General features: G+C 38.1%; 1 protein-coding gene and 1 long non-coding RNA gene across 4 annotated transcripts in view; one reads left to right on the forward strand and one right to left on the reverse strand.

Moving 5' to 3' along the window:
* The window catches only part of erbb4b (erb-b2 receptor tyrosine kinase 4b), a 361,178-nt gene that overhangs the window by 181,592 nt on the left and 161,012 nt on the right, over nucleotides 1-18,574 (forward strand). The window contains exon 3 of the mRNA XM_085385312.1: nucleotides 17,785-17,971. Within this exon, the coding sequence (XP_085241438.1) occupies nucleotides 17,785-17,971 (187 nt within the window). The remainder of the gene's footprint in view (nucleotides 1-17,784; nucleotides 17,972-18,574) is intronic.
* Nucleotides 7,995-11,061, reverse strand: LOC146651292 (uncharacterized). Of its 3 annotated transcripts, XR_014907975.1 has the most exons (5): nucleotides 10,484-11,061; nucleotides 10,011-10,068; nucleotides 9,723-9,888; nucleotides 9,390-9,485; nucleotides 7,995-9,043 (listed from the first exon to the last, which is right to left on the reverse strand). It is a non-coding gene; the product is annotated as an uncharacterized LOC146651292 (long non-coding RNA). The 3 variants fall into 3 exon arrangements; XR_014907973.1 differs by lacking the exon at nucleotides 10,011-10,068 and having other exon boundaries at nucleotides 10,484-11,035; XR_014907974.1 differs by lacking the exon at nucleotides 10,484-11,061 and having other exon boundaries at nucleotides 10,011-10,477.

Below are 18,574 nucleotides of genomic sequence, written 5' to 3' on the forward strand. Positions count from 1 at the left end.
TGAATCTTTTCTTATGGACTCAAACAAGTTTAGCTGAAAAACTGAATATGGAACAAGCAAAGCTTAATACTAAACAATATATATATTAGCTGTATAATACCAGTAGGCCAGCTCTAATAGTAATTTGGTATGGCTTCGCGGGCCAAATGTAATTAGGCTGCGGGCCAAATCTGGCCCGCGGGCCAGAGTTTGACACCTATGGAGTAGAGCCACTCCTCCTCTACATCGAAAGGAGACAGTTGAGGTGGTTTGGGCATTTGACAAGGATGCCTCCTGGGCACCTCCTGGTCGAGGTGTCCTGGGCACCTCACCCAGGAGACCCCACAGTACACCCTGGACACGCTGGAGAGATTATAGCTCTCGATTGTCCTGGGAATGCCTTGGTGTTCCCCCGAACAAGCTTGAGGAGGTTGCCGGGATGAGGGAGGTCTGGGCTTCTCTACTCAGGCTGCTGTTCCACGACCCGGCCTTGGATAAGCAGAATAGAATGGATGGATGGATAAAGCCTCAGCAAGAATATTCTAATTTTATCTGCGCTTCAGTTGCTATAATTAACTAAAACCGAAAGCTCTCTACTATAAAGACATTTTGATTTCTTAACTAAAGTCCTGTACGTTTTTTTTTTTTGTAAAGGTATGTGATAATCCAAGTTACTTACTAGAATGAAAACAAATAATTGCCACTAGCAGCTTTCTTGACTAGCAGTATTACATGTCCCTCAGTACCGTGAGAATTAAGTTTTACTTACTGCAAACACAATATGTAACATTTGTTTTATTGCTGAATGTGATCCGTAAGCAGCACGCAGGGAGTCACATCTATTCACTACCCTGCTCTAATTCTACCATAATACTTTAGCATCTTAATTAAACATGATTGTTATCTGGGTTTGTTTAATTCTTAGAAACACTGATGGGTATTGCTGCCAAATATAACTCCCAGGAGTGGATGGAGTCACTCAGTTATGTGTGTGTGTGTGTGTGTGTGTGTGTGTGTATGTGTGTGTGACAAAGCGATAGAGTAAGAGAGGGGGAGAGAGAGAGGGAACAGCCAAGTGGGTCAGAAAACTGATTTCTGGGTTCCCTGTGGAGACAGCAAGACCTTTATCTTCAATTTCACAGATTTCCTCTGTGGTCAGAATAAGAGGCCACATCACCTATTTCTCATCCACTCTTATACTTGTTTTATTGGGCCATCCCTTAACTCAGACAAGTCAAAAGAACAGATATAATGGGGGTTTATTTATGTAGTTTTTGTTAGACATGTCTCGCTGGCCTTTCGTTCTCTGTCTTTATTGATACTTATTTGGGCTTTCATATTTTTGATATCACCTGCTGTCTGGTATTTCTGTTTTAACTTAAACATACATATATTGCCCTTTCACAGTGAAATTTCAGTATTACAGAACATTAAAGTGCAGTATATTTTTGCAGTATATTTGTCCCTGATACACATAATAACATTGCATGCTACTGCTACTTACTTTGTATAACACTGTAATATCATCAAACTGATCAATTATGTTTTTGAGTTACACACTATGAATTGCTTATCATCTTAAATATTCTTCACAATTACCATCCAGTGCAGCACACAGTGCAGTAAATAATGAGACACACCTGGTCATTAAATGTTTACCTCTTTTAAGCTATTAAATGATAAACTAACACATGTGGAGTTGTATAGTATGGATGGATGGATGGATGGATGGATGGATGGATGGAGTTGAAGAGTGGGCAGTATGTGCATGGATGAAAGCTTTGTGCTTTACTGGTAGCCAGGTTGATCAAATAGTAACACACAAAGATTTTCATTTAAGATGCGTTCCTTGCTTAAAAACAAAAAACATACTCCCATGTTCACTACCCAAGTGAAGGCTTAGTAGTTAGCCTCAGCTGACTCTAGCAGCTTTAACAATTGCCAAATGACATCACCTTAAACCAGGCACAGACACTACAGTGTATTTTCTTTTTCTTCCCTTTTTTTAATCTGTTATTATGGCCTCTGTGTCAAATTAGAGTTATACAATCATATGACTCAGAATACTGTAGGGTCTTTACCTTACAGAATGAAGTGCCTTGAAGTGACTGTTAATGTGATTTGGTGCTATATAAATAAACCCAAATTTGACTGAATTGAATTGAATCTTGCCTTTTGGTGACTCACAAATATGACAGATGAATCATCGTGCTTGCTGCCTTGTATGACAATTTCCAGGGAAAAAATGGAAACTGACAAAAGCAACTGAAGTGGCATTCAGCTGCTATTCACTTTTACAGTTCCATCTTGCTAAGAGGTGTTTAACATAAGGCCCAAGGGTCAAAATTGGGCCAACAAAGACTCCAAGGTGGCCAGCTGGACAGTTTTGGAAAATGTGGAGAACATAAATTTATGGATTTTTAATAATATTTGTATAGGATTTACAGCTTTTCCTTCCAATAAAGCCCTCTTCCACAGCCGTTCATTCTACACAAAAGAAAACTTCATTTTGTTCACCTTCTGACATTTTTAATAATCAGCAAAAACTTTTTTTCTATAAACACGGGGCAGTCTGGGCAGCGAGCTACCAGAACATCTTCTAGAATTTTCCACGTATATCATGTAGAAAAACTGAAAAGTCCTGTTTAAATTGTACTTCTTATACTAATATATCTCATTGATTGAATGTGTAGTGAAATAAATTCTTTTGATGTTACGCTTACATTTGTCCACAGTGCAGAAAAAAAAGTTTGGACTCTGTGCTTTTATGGGCCAGCCTTACAGGGAACCATCATGGTAGACATGTTGGTCTTTCAGTAGCAAAAAAGAAATAAGTATGGATCCAAAATAATAAGGACATGAAGGATCAGTGAGAAATAGTTCAAATTACAGATTTTTGTTCCTAAACATATAGAGAAGTAAAATGGATGACATCAGCATGGTTAGAGCCTATCGTGAAGCATGAAATCTTTTTTTTTTACTAAGCGTGATAGCTGTTTGATGGATAAAGTGCTGCATTAGGTGACCTCCACAATCACCCATCCTAAACCCAAATGCACTGCACTCTCATTGCACTGTTGCACTCTAGTTGTGCCTTCAGTTGAAATCATGGCAAATTCAGCAAATAAATGGAACCTCCAAAGATTGATTCTGTTCATCTGGACGTAGCGTTTTGTGGGACAGACGTTTCGTCACTCAGTGACTTCTTCAGTCCCAGCTGACTGCAGGTTTCCCCAATCTTATAACCAGTACATTTGCATAATGACTGAAACCAGCCCACTGACTGAACAATGGGCTGGGAGGTCAGTTCCTTAATCGATTATGCAAATGTACTGTCTATAAGATTGGGAAAACCTGCAGTCAGCTGAGACTGAAGAAGTCACTTGGATGAGTGACGAAATGTTTCTCCCACAAAACACTACGTCCAGATGAACAGAATCAATCTTTGGAGATTTACTTACCTGGATGATTGAGCATGCATCAAGACAAATAACTGGAAGCAATGATATAACAATGGCATTGTCTGTATGGGAAATTAACATACTGAATGCCCCAGTAAAGGCCCTGCTAAAACAGACAAAAAGCGCAGTTGCAGTTGCCATGGTTGATAGTTGAACTACTGTGATAATGTCTTTGATTTACTCAAAGAAAGCAGCTTTGCAGGTGGATGATAAGCGACTGTAAACAAGTTGAGATTGATTGTAATTGCTGCCAGTGTTTTCATGACACATTATGTAAACAACACATTATGTAACCAACACCATCAACTTTTAATACTAACAGATCTTAGCACAATTCCTATCCTGGATAAGGGGATCTACAAATTCCCATACTGAGATCTCACCTTTAACGTGGCCACTGCCTCTTCTACTCCTGTCCTCCTGAATTTATTGAGCCGCGAGGCCCATCAACTTTTATTAGCTAATAATGCTGTTAGGGCCATTAAGTGTGGCCAAGACTCACCCAGAGCAACACTTAACAGTCCCTGTGGGGTGCTACTTGAGGACTGAAGTAACAGGACCACACTGTGACAACCCCACTGCACCGACGTGTCTGAGCAGATTTCTAATTTGATGTTGCTAAGACCAGCGCAGCTCCCCCAGAGGGTGATTGGTATGTCACTTAAATGCAGCAAAAACGCAAATATTCACTGTTTTAGATAAAACAGTGATTGCCCTTTCCATTTTGAAATTTCTTAGAAGGAAGGCTATAGTCCACCCAAGGATTCTACAATGTGAGAGCTGTTTCTCATATGTACACAAATGCAAGTGAAAACAACAAACACCCTGTAATTCTTACTTTTAGATAATTTCTAGGCACCTATAGGATTGCCCTGAAGCTTCTTCAAAGATGCCTAGAACTCACTTAGGGACTGACTATTTTCTATGCTTCTGTGGACTGCAGATGATTTAAAGATCCTGCCGGCACTCTTTAGATTGCTACACTAAAATAAGGGCATAATGGAGCCTGGTTACTCCCATAGCCGTGGGTGTTGTTTTTGTTGTGTTGTGCTAGGTCCAAACTCTTAGAGAATGGTTAAAGGATGGCCCCTGTAGATCAAAGCAAAAATATAATCAACTGTGAGAGAGAGAAAGACCTCTACTTTATCATGTCTCTTTGCTCAGGGCTGAAAACGGACTGCTGCTGAACTAAGAGTTGATAAAGAGAAAGAAAAACGGAGGGTACAGTATGTGTTCTGTGCTTGGTTTTAGAAATAGGTCATGTGGTCTGTTTTGATGAGTCACATGGCCAACACTCATTTAAAAATTAGGTTCATTTTAATAGTGCAGGTTGTTGTGCAAAAGGATAATGAGATTTTTCAGTCACTCAAAGAATATCCATTTCGTATATATATTTATTCACACAAGCCTGATTATTAGAATCGTAGACAAATGCAAAAGTTAAAGTAATAATAATTTTAAAAAAGATGGTTAATGGGTTAAGTTGCTGTCAATATTTCCAAAGTAGGAATTTATTTTGAGTGTCACTGCAATTAAATAATTAGCACCTCAGCAATAATGACATTTAGAGCCTTCTACTTTCATAACCTAAAATTTTCGATTAACGAGCTAACCATGGGCTACAGGAGTACCTACCACCCCAGCACCCTCCTCCCACACATCCTTGTAGGGAAGTGTGGGCAAGTGATTACTCTCGGATTAAGACTTGCCTTACCGGCAGATATGTGTGGCATAATTAAATAATGGCTGCCTCACCCGAACAGTCCCAATGCATATGGGCTTCCCAACGTCGTCAGATCAGCACAATATTAACCATGACACAGGCGTAACCAGCCCGGTAATTAATGCAGTGAATCAATTACAAATTAGTCAATTTGGAGAATTCCCCACTGGAGTCCACTCATTACCAGTGCTCTGATGGAGTCGCAAGTTTTTCTCTTGGGAAGTGGTGTCACTTCATTGCTCTCATTTTCTATCTGTCTTTATCTCTTTTCTGAAGGTAGGCTTCGGAAGACAAATGGAGGATGAAATTGATGCTGCCTGCTGCTTAGCTTTGCATTGCAATTTAAAATGTCAGCTACACAACATTCGATTATAGGTACAACTGGAGAAGAGCATTAAGCTAATCAAAGTTAATGAGGACACCTTTACAGGGGTATCCTAAGTACAAATAGGCTGTCTACCACCAAGCTTTGAAGACTTTGTACTATGCAAGCACATTTTTATATAAACCTTTAAAAGGCAGTTGTAATATTGATTTTGCCCATTGTTTGTGTTTTTTATTCTGCACATTTCCTTATAACATTCAATAATACTGTCAAAAGTTATACAGCAAAAGTGATGGTCGTCTACTGTATTACCATACTTCCGCTATCCACTGCCCCTAAATGATAGTGCAGTGGCCAAATTACAGGAATTATATAAAGTATACCTAACTAAACGGGTATTGAAGGAAAGTGGTAGCATGAATTATATGCCTTTCTCTACACACTCTGTATTGATGGTTCTCATAGCATAGGATAAGGTGAACACTACACTATTCATTTCCCTGCCAAAAGGTGGGAATCGGTCTTAATGACAGAGGGCTTTCTAGCTCAATTCAGGAACTGTCAGGGAGGTGAAATGGGAAAGACTGCCATGATGAGAGACAGCAAAAGAGGGTATGGATGTGTGTGTATGTGTGGCTGTGTATACTTTTTCCTGCCCACAAGTCCATGAAAGGCAAGGAGCGTTCAGTAAACACAGCAGATTAAAAAATAAAGATAGACATTATATATTACCCAATATAAAATTCAGTAATGTATTTTTTAATAAATAATTTAACATTGCTCTTTGTTTTTTAAATGCATTGTTCACTAACATAAATGAAGGAAGAAAAATAGAGGAAAATATTTTAAATCCACTCCAGTACATCACCACCCCCAATTATGATCTCAGTGATAAACATAAAGTGAAATCAAAGCTATTAGACAATGAAAACTGAAAATGCATCAGCTTCTTAAAAGTAAGCTGCTGAGTGGCAGAACAGATGTACTGAGTTGCTATATACTGAACAGGTGGGTGTAAAATGTTTTACAGGGATTGCAAAGTCTTTGTGGACTTTCATTACACACCGTAAATGAGTTTGGCTCAAAAGTCTAATGCTTAAAAATAATAATAATAATAATGGAAAGCAATGACAGCAAACATTAATCAGAGCTTTTGCTGTAGCTCCTTAACTTGGCCAAAATTCAGGAAAGCAGGACTCCTTCAGCACGAGCAGTGATGGCAAACTAGCACTGACTTTCCATGACACTTGCAAACAGTAATAGTATTTTAGTTGGCCACTGTGGCACAAGTTTGGTTATATTTTATTCTTTTAGATTTTCAGGATAATCAGTGAGTCTCAGAAATACAAATTTTGTGTTTAATTATGTTAAAAGCCAGTCAGTATCATATCTGATCAAAGTACCAACTGGCAGAAACACTGATCTCACAGTTTTGATGACTGATAACTGCAATATGCCCGACATCTGCATCAGAACATACCCAGAATAAGGTCATTTTTATTTTTAACATGTTCATTACATAATTATTTAGTGTAACAAACAGTCAATATACTGGATGAAAACAAGACAAAGTGAAAAATAAAAGGAAATAAAATATTGATTTTCTCTCAGTTTACTTTCCTAAGTAAAGCAAGAGGAACTGTGTCATGATTGTTGTGCGAGCTTTGACTAAGGGAGGTGAGTTAGATAAGCTGAGAGACATGACCAAATGTGCCACCTCCATCTATTACTACATCAGCAAAGTTGAACCTTTTGCTTTGTCCATAAGAACAAAAATAAAAGGCAGACGTTGTAACAGTCTAACATATGTCCCTTTTTCTGTTCAGACACCGCAAACATCTGAATCAGTGTCTGACCAAAAATCTGCGTAATAATTTTTAAGAAAATCACCACATGTCTCATACAGATGGAAAAAAAAACATTCCAGATAAAAAAGAAGCATCAGAGTCCTCAGATGCTGCATTTAAATAAATGCTTTATATTTATTGATCTTATATTTAGGATGAGTAAATACATACTTGTTTTTGTATATTTCTGTGGTAGCCCAGTTTGTGCTTTTTACACATTCACATTGTTCTCAGATCTTAGCACAATAGCCTGGAAATCATAAGGCTACAGATACAATTTAGTCTGACACCCTCTTAAAACACTAGAACCAGAGATGGTATTGCGGTGATGAGGGTATTGCAGTGGACCTGTTAGTTTTGCTACATCACAGTTTCCTATCCGGGGTCTACTAAATTATTTTAATTGTGTACACTGTAAACCCGAATAAGTTACCAGAACTCAAAAAAATTGAGGCAATCGATTGCCTCAATTTTTTTGAGTTGATCAACTCAAAAGCCAAATTTTTCCAGAACATAAAAGTCTGGATTACATGGTACTTGTATCTTTTGAGAATGGTCAACTCAAATATTTGCAGTTAATATGACTTAAAGTTTCAAGTTTACAAATTCAAAGAAATAAGTTCACAGAACTTATAAAAAATAAGTACACAACTAAAACATTTTTATGTTAACAAAACTCAAATGTTTATTAGTTTGTGTTGTCATTATTTTAAGTACACGTTAGTCAAATATGTTGACTACTTGATACTTAAAAACATGTGACCCAAAACTTAAAATTTTTGAGGCAATTGATTGCCTCAATTACACTGAGTATCGGTAACTTAATATGCAAAAGTCATAAACATCTGCCATTGAACAGTATCTTGCCTGCTCCCTTTTAGCACTATGTTGAAATTAAATACATTTAAAAAAAAAAAAAATTACATAAATTAAAAATAATTAACAAAAACATTTATAAATTAAAATAAGTAGACCAAAAATTGTTTAGTCAGGAAAACTGTCAGAGTAATGAAAAATAATAATTAATAATATCAAAATGTGCTTTTGGCTCTCTGGCTAATATCTGAATAAGACAACAAGGCAGCAATTTGAGTGAATTACAATGCTATTTGTTTTACATTAACCAGTATCAAACAGTGAAATTTAGGTCATCTTGCGCAGCCCACAATGTTTTGGAAATAGTATTACGAAAAACATTAAAAACATACAAAACATTAGTGTTGCTTTGCATTATGTTAATGAGAACAAAGGCACGTTGTATAGTTTGGACCTATTGGCTGAACACCTGTAGAGTAATCTAATAATGTTTTGAGGCATTATTTAGATGAAAGGAGAGAACTTTGAACTAGCCTTTTATAATGCTTCACCCTGCATCCTTCTTTCAGATGAGTTCCTACATAACCAAGTCATTCTTGAGGGTCTGTAACCTGGGTGACAGTTTACCACTTTCTAGACCAAATAAAATCTTTTGAGTAAATTCTAAAGTGTTGGTCAGGGCTTTGGGGTAGCTGAGGTGAAGTGCATAGATCAGTCCAAACATTACTAGGAAGGCTTCACCAAATCTGGGGAGACTGAACACGGCATCACTTTCAATGACGACAGAGATTTTCACAGGTTGGTAGTGAACTGGACTTGTTGTGTGATTGTCACTGATGACAGTGAAGAGGGCCACTTCAACACCATCAAGCTCCAACTCATCAGATTCGTCCTGAATTAATGAAAAAGAGATACTAATCACAATCTAACCCAAGAAATACAACAGACGACATATAATTTCTCATTTTACCAACTCCCACTGAGATCCAATACCTCTTTTACAAGGGAGACCTGAGTCTCACTGTAAGAGGTGAAAAACAGAAGATCCATGTTCTGCACACATAAATCAGCTAATTCACCAGAGAATCAAGTGGTGTGAGATAGACTGAAACTAAGCTAAAGGAAATACACAGGAGTAGACTAAACAAAGTCCAAACAGTGCATCAAAATACATGTTTGTACTTTGATGCACTGTTTATATACACAGTAGTATCTGTTAGATACTTAAGGACACTCACAGTGCAGGTTCTGAAAAATCCAGAGACATCCTCATGCAGATAGACAGGAAGGGCAGGGAGAACGGTAGTGCACTTGGTGTGGATATCATGGATTTCCTATTTCCAGATAAAAACAGAATTTTATATACTGGTGAGTTTACTGAACAACAACAAAAACAACAGTCAAATCAGAACATATGTCCACAAATAACCTGTTCACATCTTTAATACAGTCAGACAAATAGCAAACACAAAGTGGAGTAATAGCAAAATTCAAAAAGCTCATTTAAATCATTGAACCTGTCCAATGTTCCACTGGTTCAACCTATGAAATGTGTAACAATCTATTATTACCTGTTCATTGTGAATTCTTAGAATTTCAACCAGGGCATCTGCTGTCTTCCCAGTTTTTGATGCCCTGGCTGAATAAGGTCATCAGTCGAGGAAGATGGCGGTCAAGTTCAGCGTAGAATGTATTGGGCAGGTTCTGATTTGTAATCCGCTGAAACTCTGCATACAACTACAGCAGAAGGACAATACAGTTCAATTTGAAGAATCTCGCACATCTTTATAAAGCAGCAAAAAGCTGCCACATGAGTAAGAATTACAATTTTCATTTTAAACAGAGCTGATCCATATTACCTCAGACTCCATTTTTAGAGCAGGCCAGAGGTCCAAGAGCTCCTTCACAACCCTAACCCTGCACATATAGTTTAAAATATAGCGTTTCTAACAAGAAAACTGCTTGAAAGCACTCTCACTGCAGACAGGCATCTCCGTTGTGTAACTGCAGGGACAACGGGCTTGTTTGGACCCAACTATTCTGAGTCATGAGAGGGGGTTTAAAAATTTAGAGAGATTAAAATACTTTGTTTCATACTAGGCGACCGGGCGCCACCTCTAGAGCAAGTAGTATCTAACTTTTTAAACAGCCTGCGACCCTCATTACAACAACTTAATGCTAGCTCTGCAAGCGCAAAGTTTCCTTCGGGGAGAGCAGCAAAGCACATAAAAAACACGGACCGACATTTCTGCTATTCTTTTCGACACGCACCCAAAATACAACTAAATATTCGTATTTTAACAATAAACTAATATCAACATTGAAAACTTACTGTAAGTCCAGTGATGCTAGTTGCTGCTGTTAGGTCCAACTTTCTCCAGTCGTCCGTGTTGCCTCTTTGGTGCTGTTCCCGCCCATATACCTTTACTTCTTCTGTGTTTCGTATTAATGCTCATTAGCGCCGCCTTCCGCTTCGGAGGGTGAATCAGAGATTAACTCGGAATAAAAATTGATTCCTGCAGCTGCTCAACACTTACGGAAAAAATTAAAAATATATATGTAGGACACAGTGATAAAACAATGAATATTAAAATAAATACATTTTGTCTTCCACTAATGCATTTAAGACAATTTGATTTTACTTATTTGGTGAAACACTTTGAGATTTTATTGTATTTTAGCATGTGCTACATAAATTAAGTTTATTATTAAATCCTACCTACTTGAAACAACAAAAATAACAGGACTTTACCATTCTTATATGTCCTAACTTAACTGTGTTACGTTGTGCTTAAGTTATTATTTTAAGTGATGCTTACTTAATATAGAAATAGTTAAATTCAATCAAATATTATTAGTTTCATTTACTCAAAAAGAAGAACATGTTATACGAACTTGACATATTTAAGTTAACAGAACTTTTTAAAGACTTTGAGTATACACTACTTAATCTGTTTAATTACTTTGAACATTCGGGTTTACAGTGTATATAAAAGTTCTGTCTGACCTATGTAGTACACATGGGAGATGCACTGTATATCTGAAGAACTGAAAGAGGCTCAAGACACTTGCCCTAATGGCATAGTATGTAAAATATAGGATTGGACACAGACCTATGATAGCCACATTTAAGGGAAATTGAAATAAGCTGGCCTCATCTTATAAGTTCCCTCTGTGAAAGCTTAAACCGCAGGTGTCGAACTCCAGGCCCCGAGGGCCCGTGTCCTGCAGGTTTTATATATCGCCCCGGGTCAACACACCTGAATCAAATGATTAGTTCATTACCAGGTTTCTGGAGAACTTCAAGACATGTTGACGAGATAATTTAGCCATTTAAATCAGCTGTTATGGATCAAGGACACATCTAAAACCTGCAGGACACTGGTCCTCGAGGCCTGGAGTTTGACACCTCAATGCCAATATTGTCAAGAAAGTTGTGAGAGATTTCTTTTCTACTTATATAACCACCTTTCCTGAAAATACACCATAGACCAAATAGAATTATGAAAATGCTTTCTAAGAAATTCTGGCTCTCCTGGATTAAAATGAGATTGTACGTGTACTCGATTTTCATACATTATGCGTTACCGTTTTTCAATCCATTTCTCTTTCTTCATATGATTGTTTCACTGTTTAGCCTTTCTTTCCTTCAGAATTTGAGGATGGTGTATTCTGTCAATGATGCATTCACCTTACAGGGCTTTTTTGTCACATGCTTGACAAGTCGACTGTCATCCTGTCGCAACCAATGACACTCCAACTGAGTACTACACATTGCCTCTCCGTACATCACTCTGAACAGGGACTTCTCAAAGTCACCCATTCTTGCCAATCTCATTAGCCAGCAACAGCCAACCCAAATATCAACCACATGCCAAACCCACACTTGTTAGTAACAAATATCAGTTTATGATGTTTTATCTTGCATTCAGTCGTCATAAAATTATTTGTAACTTTGTGATTTTTTTTTTATTTCAGTACACTTAAACTAGTTTTTTTGCTTTGTTATAAAGATAATATAATATTTTCCCTCTGAAATCCTCACTTGTGCTTGAGTAAAGTAGTATTCCTAGAAAACAGCTGGCATTCTCCCACTGTAGAAGCAAAGGAAGGACGTGGAACGCTAACAGAGAGGTTTCAAATCTTTCATGTCACTTGTTCTTTTGGCTTTTGTTACCACTGTTAACAACAAAAAAAATCTGTCTAATCTCACACAAGAATGCCTTTGTACAGCCACACAGGCATCATCATGCACACACACACTAACAGATACACACGTTTGCACACGCAGACACACACATAAGCACAAGACAAGTGGTGTAAGAAACACAAGTGAGAGTTTCTCTTCATCGTCAAAGATGAGTCATCATAATCAACTTGCCAAGGCAATAAAAGATACTTCTGTGATTCCGATACATACACTGGTGTGCATACTTCCACACAAATACACACATACATCAAAGGCAGTATCACCTGCAGGTGTTTGAAGTGGCTCATATTGGGTTTGAGCCACTCCAGAAGGATTGAGGTATTACTGAGGAGCTGGTGGGTTGTAGGTGGGCACTTGGCACGGCAACACTTCTGAGGCTGAGAATGAAAAAAGGATACCAGTTTCACCAGGGCCACTTAATGGGATGGCGTCGCAACATCATATTATAACCGATTTAGGAAGTCATTTGCCTTTATTCACAATAGAGTTAATTTCAGAAATTATTGTCAAAACAGTAGTAAAGCACTATGGGACAACTGCCAGCCAGTAATATTTCCATTATATGCCAGTTCCACTGAAGGTGATCTCCTGGAAAAAGTCAGGAGGTTTTCTTACTTACATTTGTAGACACTTCATCCGATTCTGTGTCTGTGTACAAATGTGGATGTGAGCTCAGGCAGAGGATTTAAGCAACCGATATGGAAATAGAGGATGGAGGCTTAGCGATGCAAACCTTAAGCCCACCCCCAGTGCACTTCTGTGTATCTGACTTCAGTGACCGCAGCTCTGCAGAGCACATATCTTTGCCTCAATATGTATGGAAATGAGAGGCAATCGTGCTAACGTGTGTTCAGTGTCTTCAAACATGCTAATGGTGCCGATGTCCTCCACCCGCAGCCTAACATTTCACCTTTTCCTCACACCTTTTGGTTTACTCTCTGTCTCTTCTGACCTGGAACAGGTATGTTTTTAATTATGCGTAAGAATACACGTAAGACTAGCCTAGTCCACTCGTCTGAGCTTCTCCTGCAGTGTGCAGAAGTAAATCTTCTGCTCTTTCTCCTTCCTTCACTGACTCTACCCCCAAAACCTCCCTCTCTTCCTTTAGAAGTCAGGGATTGAAGGACTCGATTTCAAAACTGTGCACGTCTCAGTGACTCAAGTGAGGTTTTTGTTCCGCTGCCACACTTCCGTTCACAAATGCTCCAGCGTAGGGAGGAGGGAGAAATCCCTGTTAATCTAGTGAATCTGGCTCTCTAGGTCTTTTTTGTTCACTGTTGCTGAGATCCTGACGCATTGATCTCTTAGGAGGCATGTAGGGTGTGTGGTTGGATGAACTGAAAAGTTGCTAGAGGGAGTCTGACGTCCAACTGTAGACATAATCTCTTTTTTTTTAAAAAGCTGTCTTTATTCACTTAAGAGATTGCAGATGATCAACAGTTTGCACTGACCTCTTTGAATTTATAATGATGCATTGGTATAAATAATTACTTGTGTTACTTGTGTTAAGATTAAAAAGAAATCCTGAAAATGCATGCAAAGACCATTGCAACTTAGATTTCTGGAAGATGTGGCCCACGCGCCTATCGACACACTGAAGAGCTATTTTTATTGGTAGAAATCCAGGACAACATTGTGTCATGGTGTTATATTTAGCAGGTAATTTAATGCTCTAATTTCACTGTAGCTAAATTGAGGGCATAATGCAAATCATTGTATTTAGTGCTAATATAGACATAGAAAAACTGTTGCACTGGCACCTGTGCAGTCTGCATTGATAATCACATCAGCTTCTTTGCATTAATATCTGTTTGAATGTTATATATAGATATACCCCTTTGGGAACTTATGCATCAAAACGTGTTGAAATCCAGGTTCTTGTCTCCCTGAAGTACTTTTACTATGCGCTTGGCCTGCACCAGTGGTATTGCCAAGGGGTGCTTGTTTTGTTGATCTGTGTTTAATGAAAGTGACCACGCACAGAGCAGATTCGGCCATTAGCTCAGCAAGAGCCTGTAATCACTACAAGTTGTTTCCTTTTTTTCTCACAGTTCATTATTGAACAAACATTCTGTGGGGGGGAGACATGTGCTTCTGCCACTTCCTTCTCCCTCTTTTTATTCCCTTTGCAGTGTTGCACTTTCGAAGCTATCGATTTGGTGGCTTGAAAATAACAAACGACAGCTATGTGAGTGGGACAACAAACAACCTCAGAAAATACAATATAAAAGGCATCTGTGAAGTATGTGCCTTGAAGTAATTATTAGCTACTGTATATGCTTAAATTTAATCAGCCAGAGCTGATTGCTTTTGCTGTTGTGTGCTGCCCTCAGTCTTCTGTGAGGAAGAAAGAGTACCTGGATATGGCAGTGTCCAAGGCTATGTCACAGAGTGCCGCATATTTGGTTTTGTAGCAGGGTTGAAAAGACCTTCAAACTCAGTGGGGTGAATGTGACTCATCTAAAGACCTTGCCAAACTCTGTGTTGACATGGAGGCAAAGAGTACTACATGCACTCACTTGAAAAAAAGCTCAATATATTCTCTATGTACACACACTCTTGATTCAAATCAATAAATGTACATTTATGGTGTGGTCAAGTTTAGTTGCACCATCATAATGCTCCTCAACGTTTGAAGCCTCAAACCCACCACTGCTCTTATTAATTCACTGGATATTTTCATCAGCACAAAGAAGTTTGTGCTATGTCCTTTTTTCTCCAGGTAGTTTTTAAATTGATAAACACATTCAGAGACATACTGAATGTAACGTCCCCATCAATCACTCACATAGGTACACAGACACTCAAGGCCTGTCTGTTTCTATTAATGGTAATCAGCTGGGTAATGATGACAGAGCTGCGACTGTGGCTTACTTACTGGTGGCTGATGGCCATGCTCTCTGACAGCTGTCAGCCGCCATGACTACACTGCCAGGGCCCTCCTTAGGACTTATTTCAGCTCAGTACATCAGCTGCAGCAGCACTTCACACACAGACTTGTTGATTATCAGCATCAGTGGGCCAGCGTGGAAAGACTTCTCTGACCGCCTGTCTGCTAATGACAGCCACCATGATGGTGGATGGGAGAAAGAGGACACAGCCTGTCACTTTGATTCATGCAATAGCAGATCCAACTGGATGGCTTCTCGCCAAAGTCTCGACAGTCGTTATAGCCCCTCCTAAATGACATTTAAAGTGTGAAGCAGTGCCTGTCCTTGTGGCTCAGTCACCCCAGGCCAGGCCCCGGACACGAATCCCGAACCCTGTGCCAAGTTTTGAAGTAAGGTCACAAACCCCACAGTCAATTCTTCTCCTAGATGCCTGAACTCAGCTCATTGGCATTATTGAACGACCTTGAAGACAGATGCTTAGAGTACATTACTTAGTTTGTTTGATTTTTTGTCTTGTAGTCCTCTTTTTTTTTTAAATTCTTTTGCTTTCCTATTTTAATCTATTTTATTATTGTACCTATGTCCACCTAAAAATTTGAACAAATACATCAAAAGCAAATGTAAGGTGAAGTATGCATGTCTGCTATTGCTTTGCAAATAAACAGGATAACACGCAATCGCTGAATTATTTCAAATGCTCTGTCCTGAGTTTGGCTAAAACCTAAACAGAAAATAGATGTTAGAATTGGTCATTCTGGCTAATTCTGTCACTGATATTTAAGAAATGGGAAACTTCTGTCTGTATATATTTGTTTCTGCATATTACCACTATGAATTTTAAATGTAAGTGCAGACTTTCAGCTGTAATTCAGTGGGTTTAACAAAAAGATTGTATAAAAATCAGAGGAACTAGTGAATTTTTTAATACAATCCCTTCATTTCAGTGGCTCAAAAGTAATTGGACAAATTATGTAACGGAAAATACTCATTTAGGGTATCTTTTGACTCAGCTTTTTGAGTTGGTTTTTTTTTGTGACTTTTGTATTATAAGGGTGGTTAGGTTCCAGTCCTACAGTTAGACTCAAGTTTAGTTGTTTCTATGTTTCTGAGTTTCTTGCTCCCCAGTTTGTAGTTTCCTCTCTGTTAGGTTTTTCTGTCTCCATGTTTGTATCTCTCTCCGTGTCTCTCGCTCGCTCTCTCGCTCACTAACCTTTTTCCCCTGTTCCTCTCCTTGTGTCTCATCTTTTGCCTCCTTGCTTGTTCGTCCCCTTTGCTGTGTGTTAGGTCTGTGTCTCAGTGTTTCTTGTTTTATCTCACGTCCTGTGTTCAGTGTGTTACGTTTTGCTTCCCCGTCTCGTCGCATCCAATTCACTGCAGTTTCACTGTTTCCACTCTTGTCATGCCTCAGTGTATTTATTGTTTGTCTTTCTCAGTCCTTTGTCGGTGCGTCTGCAAATCTCCTGCTAAATCCTCCTTGTGTTTCCACATTTCCTCGTTAAAATCCGGTCGGTCGGTCGGTCGGTCGGTCGGTCTTTCTTTCTTTCTTTCTTTCTTTCTATGTACCAGACTGTAGATTTTTTCCACTCCTACTATTGTAGCAATTTCTTGGATGTTTTTTTTTTCTGTTTTCTCAGCTGAAGTGTAGCTTGTTTCACCTGCATGGAGAGCTCCTTTGACCGCATGTTGTCTTTCACAGCAAAATCTTCCAAATCCAAGCACCACACCTCAAATAAATTCCAGGCTTTTTATCTGCTTAACTGATAATGACATACATGTAACAAATTAATTGCCCAAACCTGCCTATAAAATAGCCTTTGACTTAATTGTCCAATTACTTTTGGTCCCTTTAAAAAGAGGGTGGCACATGTTAAGGAGCTGAAACTCCTCAACCCTTTGTCCAGTTTGAATGTGGAAACCCCCAAATAAAAGTTGAGAGTCTACACATTATGTCCATGTCTATTATATATATATATATATATATATATATATATATATATATATATATATATATATATATAATAGACAATTGTAGTTATAACTACAATTGGAACATGTTTCAGTAAACATGTAAAAAAAAACTAAACTTGTGTCATTGTCCAAATATATATAATAATAACGAATATACTGAACTGCAAAATAGGCAATGTTAACATCAATTATATTTCTGTCAAATTATAATTTGTTACAGACACTAAACATGAGGTTTTTGAACTAATAACAGTTTCTGGAAGACGCTAAAATGGATGTTCTTGCAGAAATTCAGTGTTATCTTTTTTCTTGATCAATTAGATATTATGTGATGAATTTTAGCCTGAGAACATGCAGCCACTATAAACACAGAACTGTGATAACCTTGTGCCTTTTGCCTTTACACTAACTTGTTTACTGAATTAATTTTACATTCGCCATGAGAAGCACAAGTTGTTTTTCTTCTTCTTTTTCCCTAGAAATGTGTTGTTAGTGTTTTCATCTATGCAACATGTACACACTTAAATTGCACACTAACACTTATTTCCATACCTCTATCCACAGTCTATCAGGGAAGTGACAGGCTATGTGTTGGTGGCTCTGAACCAGTTTGACTACCTGCCATTAGAGAACTTGAGAATCATCCGAGGAACCAAGCTATACGAGGACCGCTACTCCCTTGCAATCTTCCTCAATTACAGACGTGATGGAAACTTTGGCCTGCGCCAGTTGGGTCTAAAAAATCTCACAGGCAAGTTGAATTATTTTTTGGTTACTTACATTTTTTTATGTTAATGGACACGTAATGAGTAAAAAAAAAAACAATCCAGCTTCAAAACACCTGTAATATCAATTTTTACAATTCAGAGTTGAGTTAGAAGGATCACATTAAAATCAGCTGTGTGTATTAAGAAAAATTATAACAAAAGGTGATGAAAATAGAGGAATATTTTCATTTTATGTTGTTTTTAGGCCTCCGTGCAAGCAATAGTTAGGGCAAGAGGCCCATTCCATGAAAAAAAAAAAAACAGTGAGTGTCTCCAAAATGATCCCCTCAGAATCACAATGCCTTTAGTACAAGAACATGCAAAGCACATGAAAGTTTATAATTATTGCAAGTCTCACAGTCTAAAGCCAAATTCCCATTTATGCTCAGCATGACTTTGCTATTGCTACCAAATTTGAGCATTTATATCATGGATACACTTGAGCTTCAAAAACAAAACTCCATCATTAATATCTTAGTCATGGAGTATCAAACACTAGAAGTCTAGATGTTTTCTGATAATTCACAAACTTCAAAAGTACTTTTTGGGTAAACTTTAAAGGGTTGTATCACCATGTGGTATATTTA

The sequence above is a fragment of the Rhamphochromis longiceps genome, linkage group LG16 (genome assembly GCF_057381845.1).
Source record: "Rhamphochromis longiceps isolate RC_006_pf linkage group LG16, R_longiceps_female_GT1.1, whole genome shotgun sequence".
Classification (NCBI taxonomy): Eukaryota; Metazoa; Chordata; class Actinopteri; order Cichliformes; family Cichlidae; genus Rhamphochromis; species Rhamphochromis longiceps.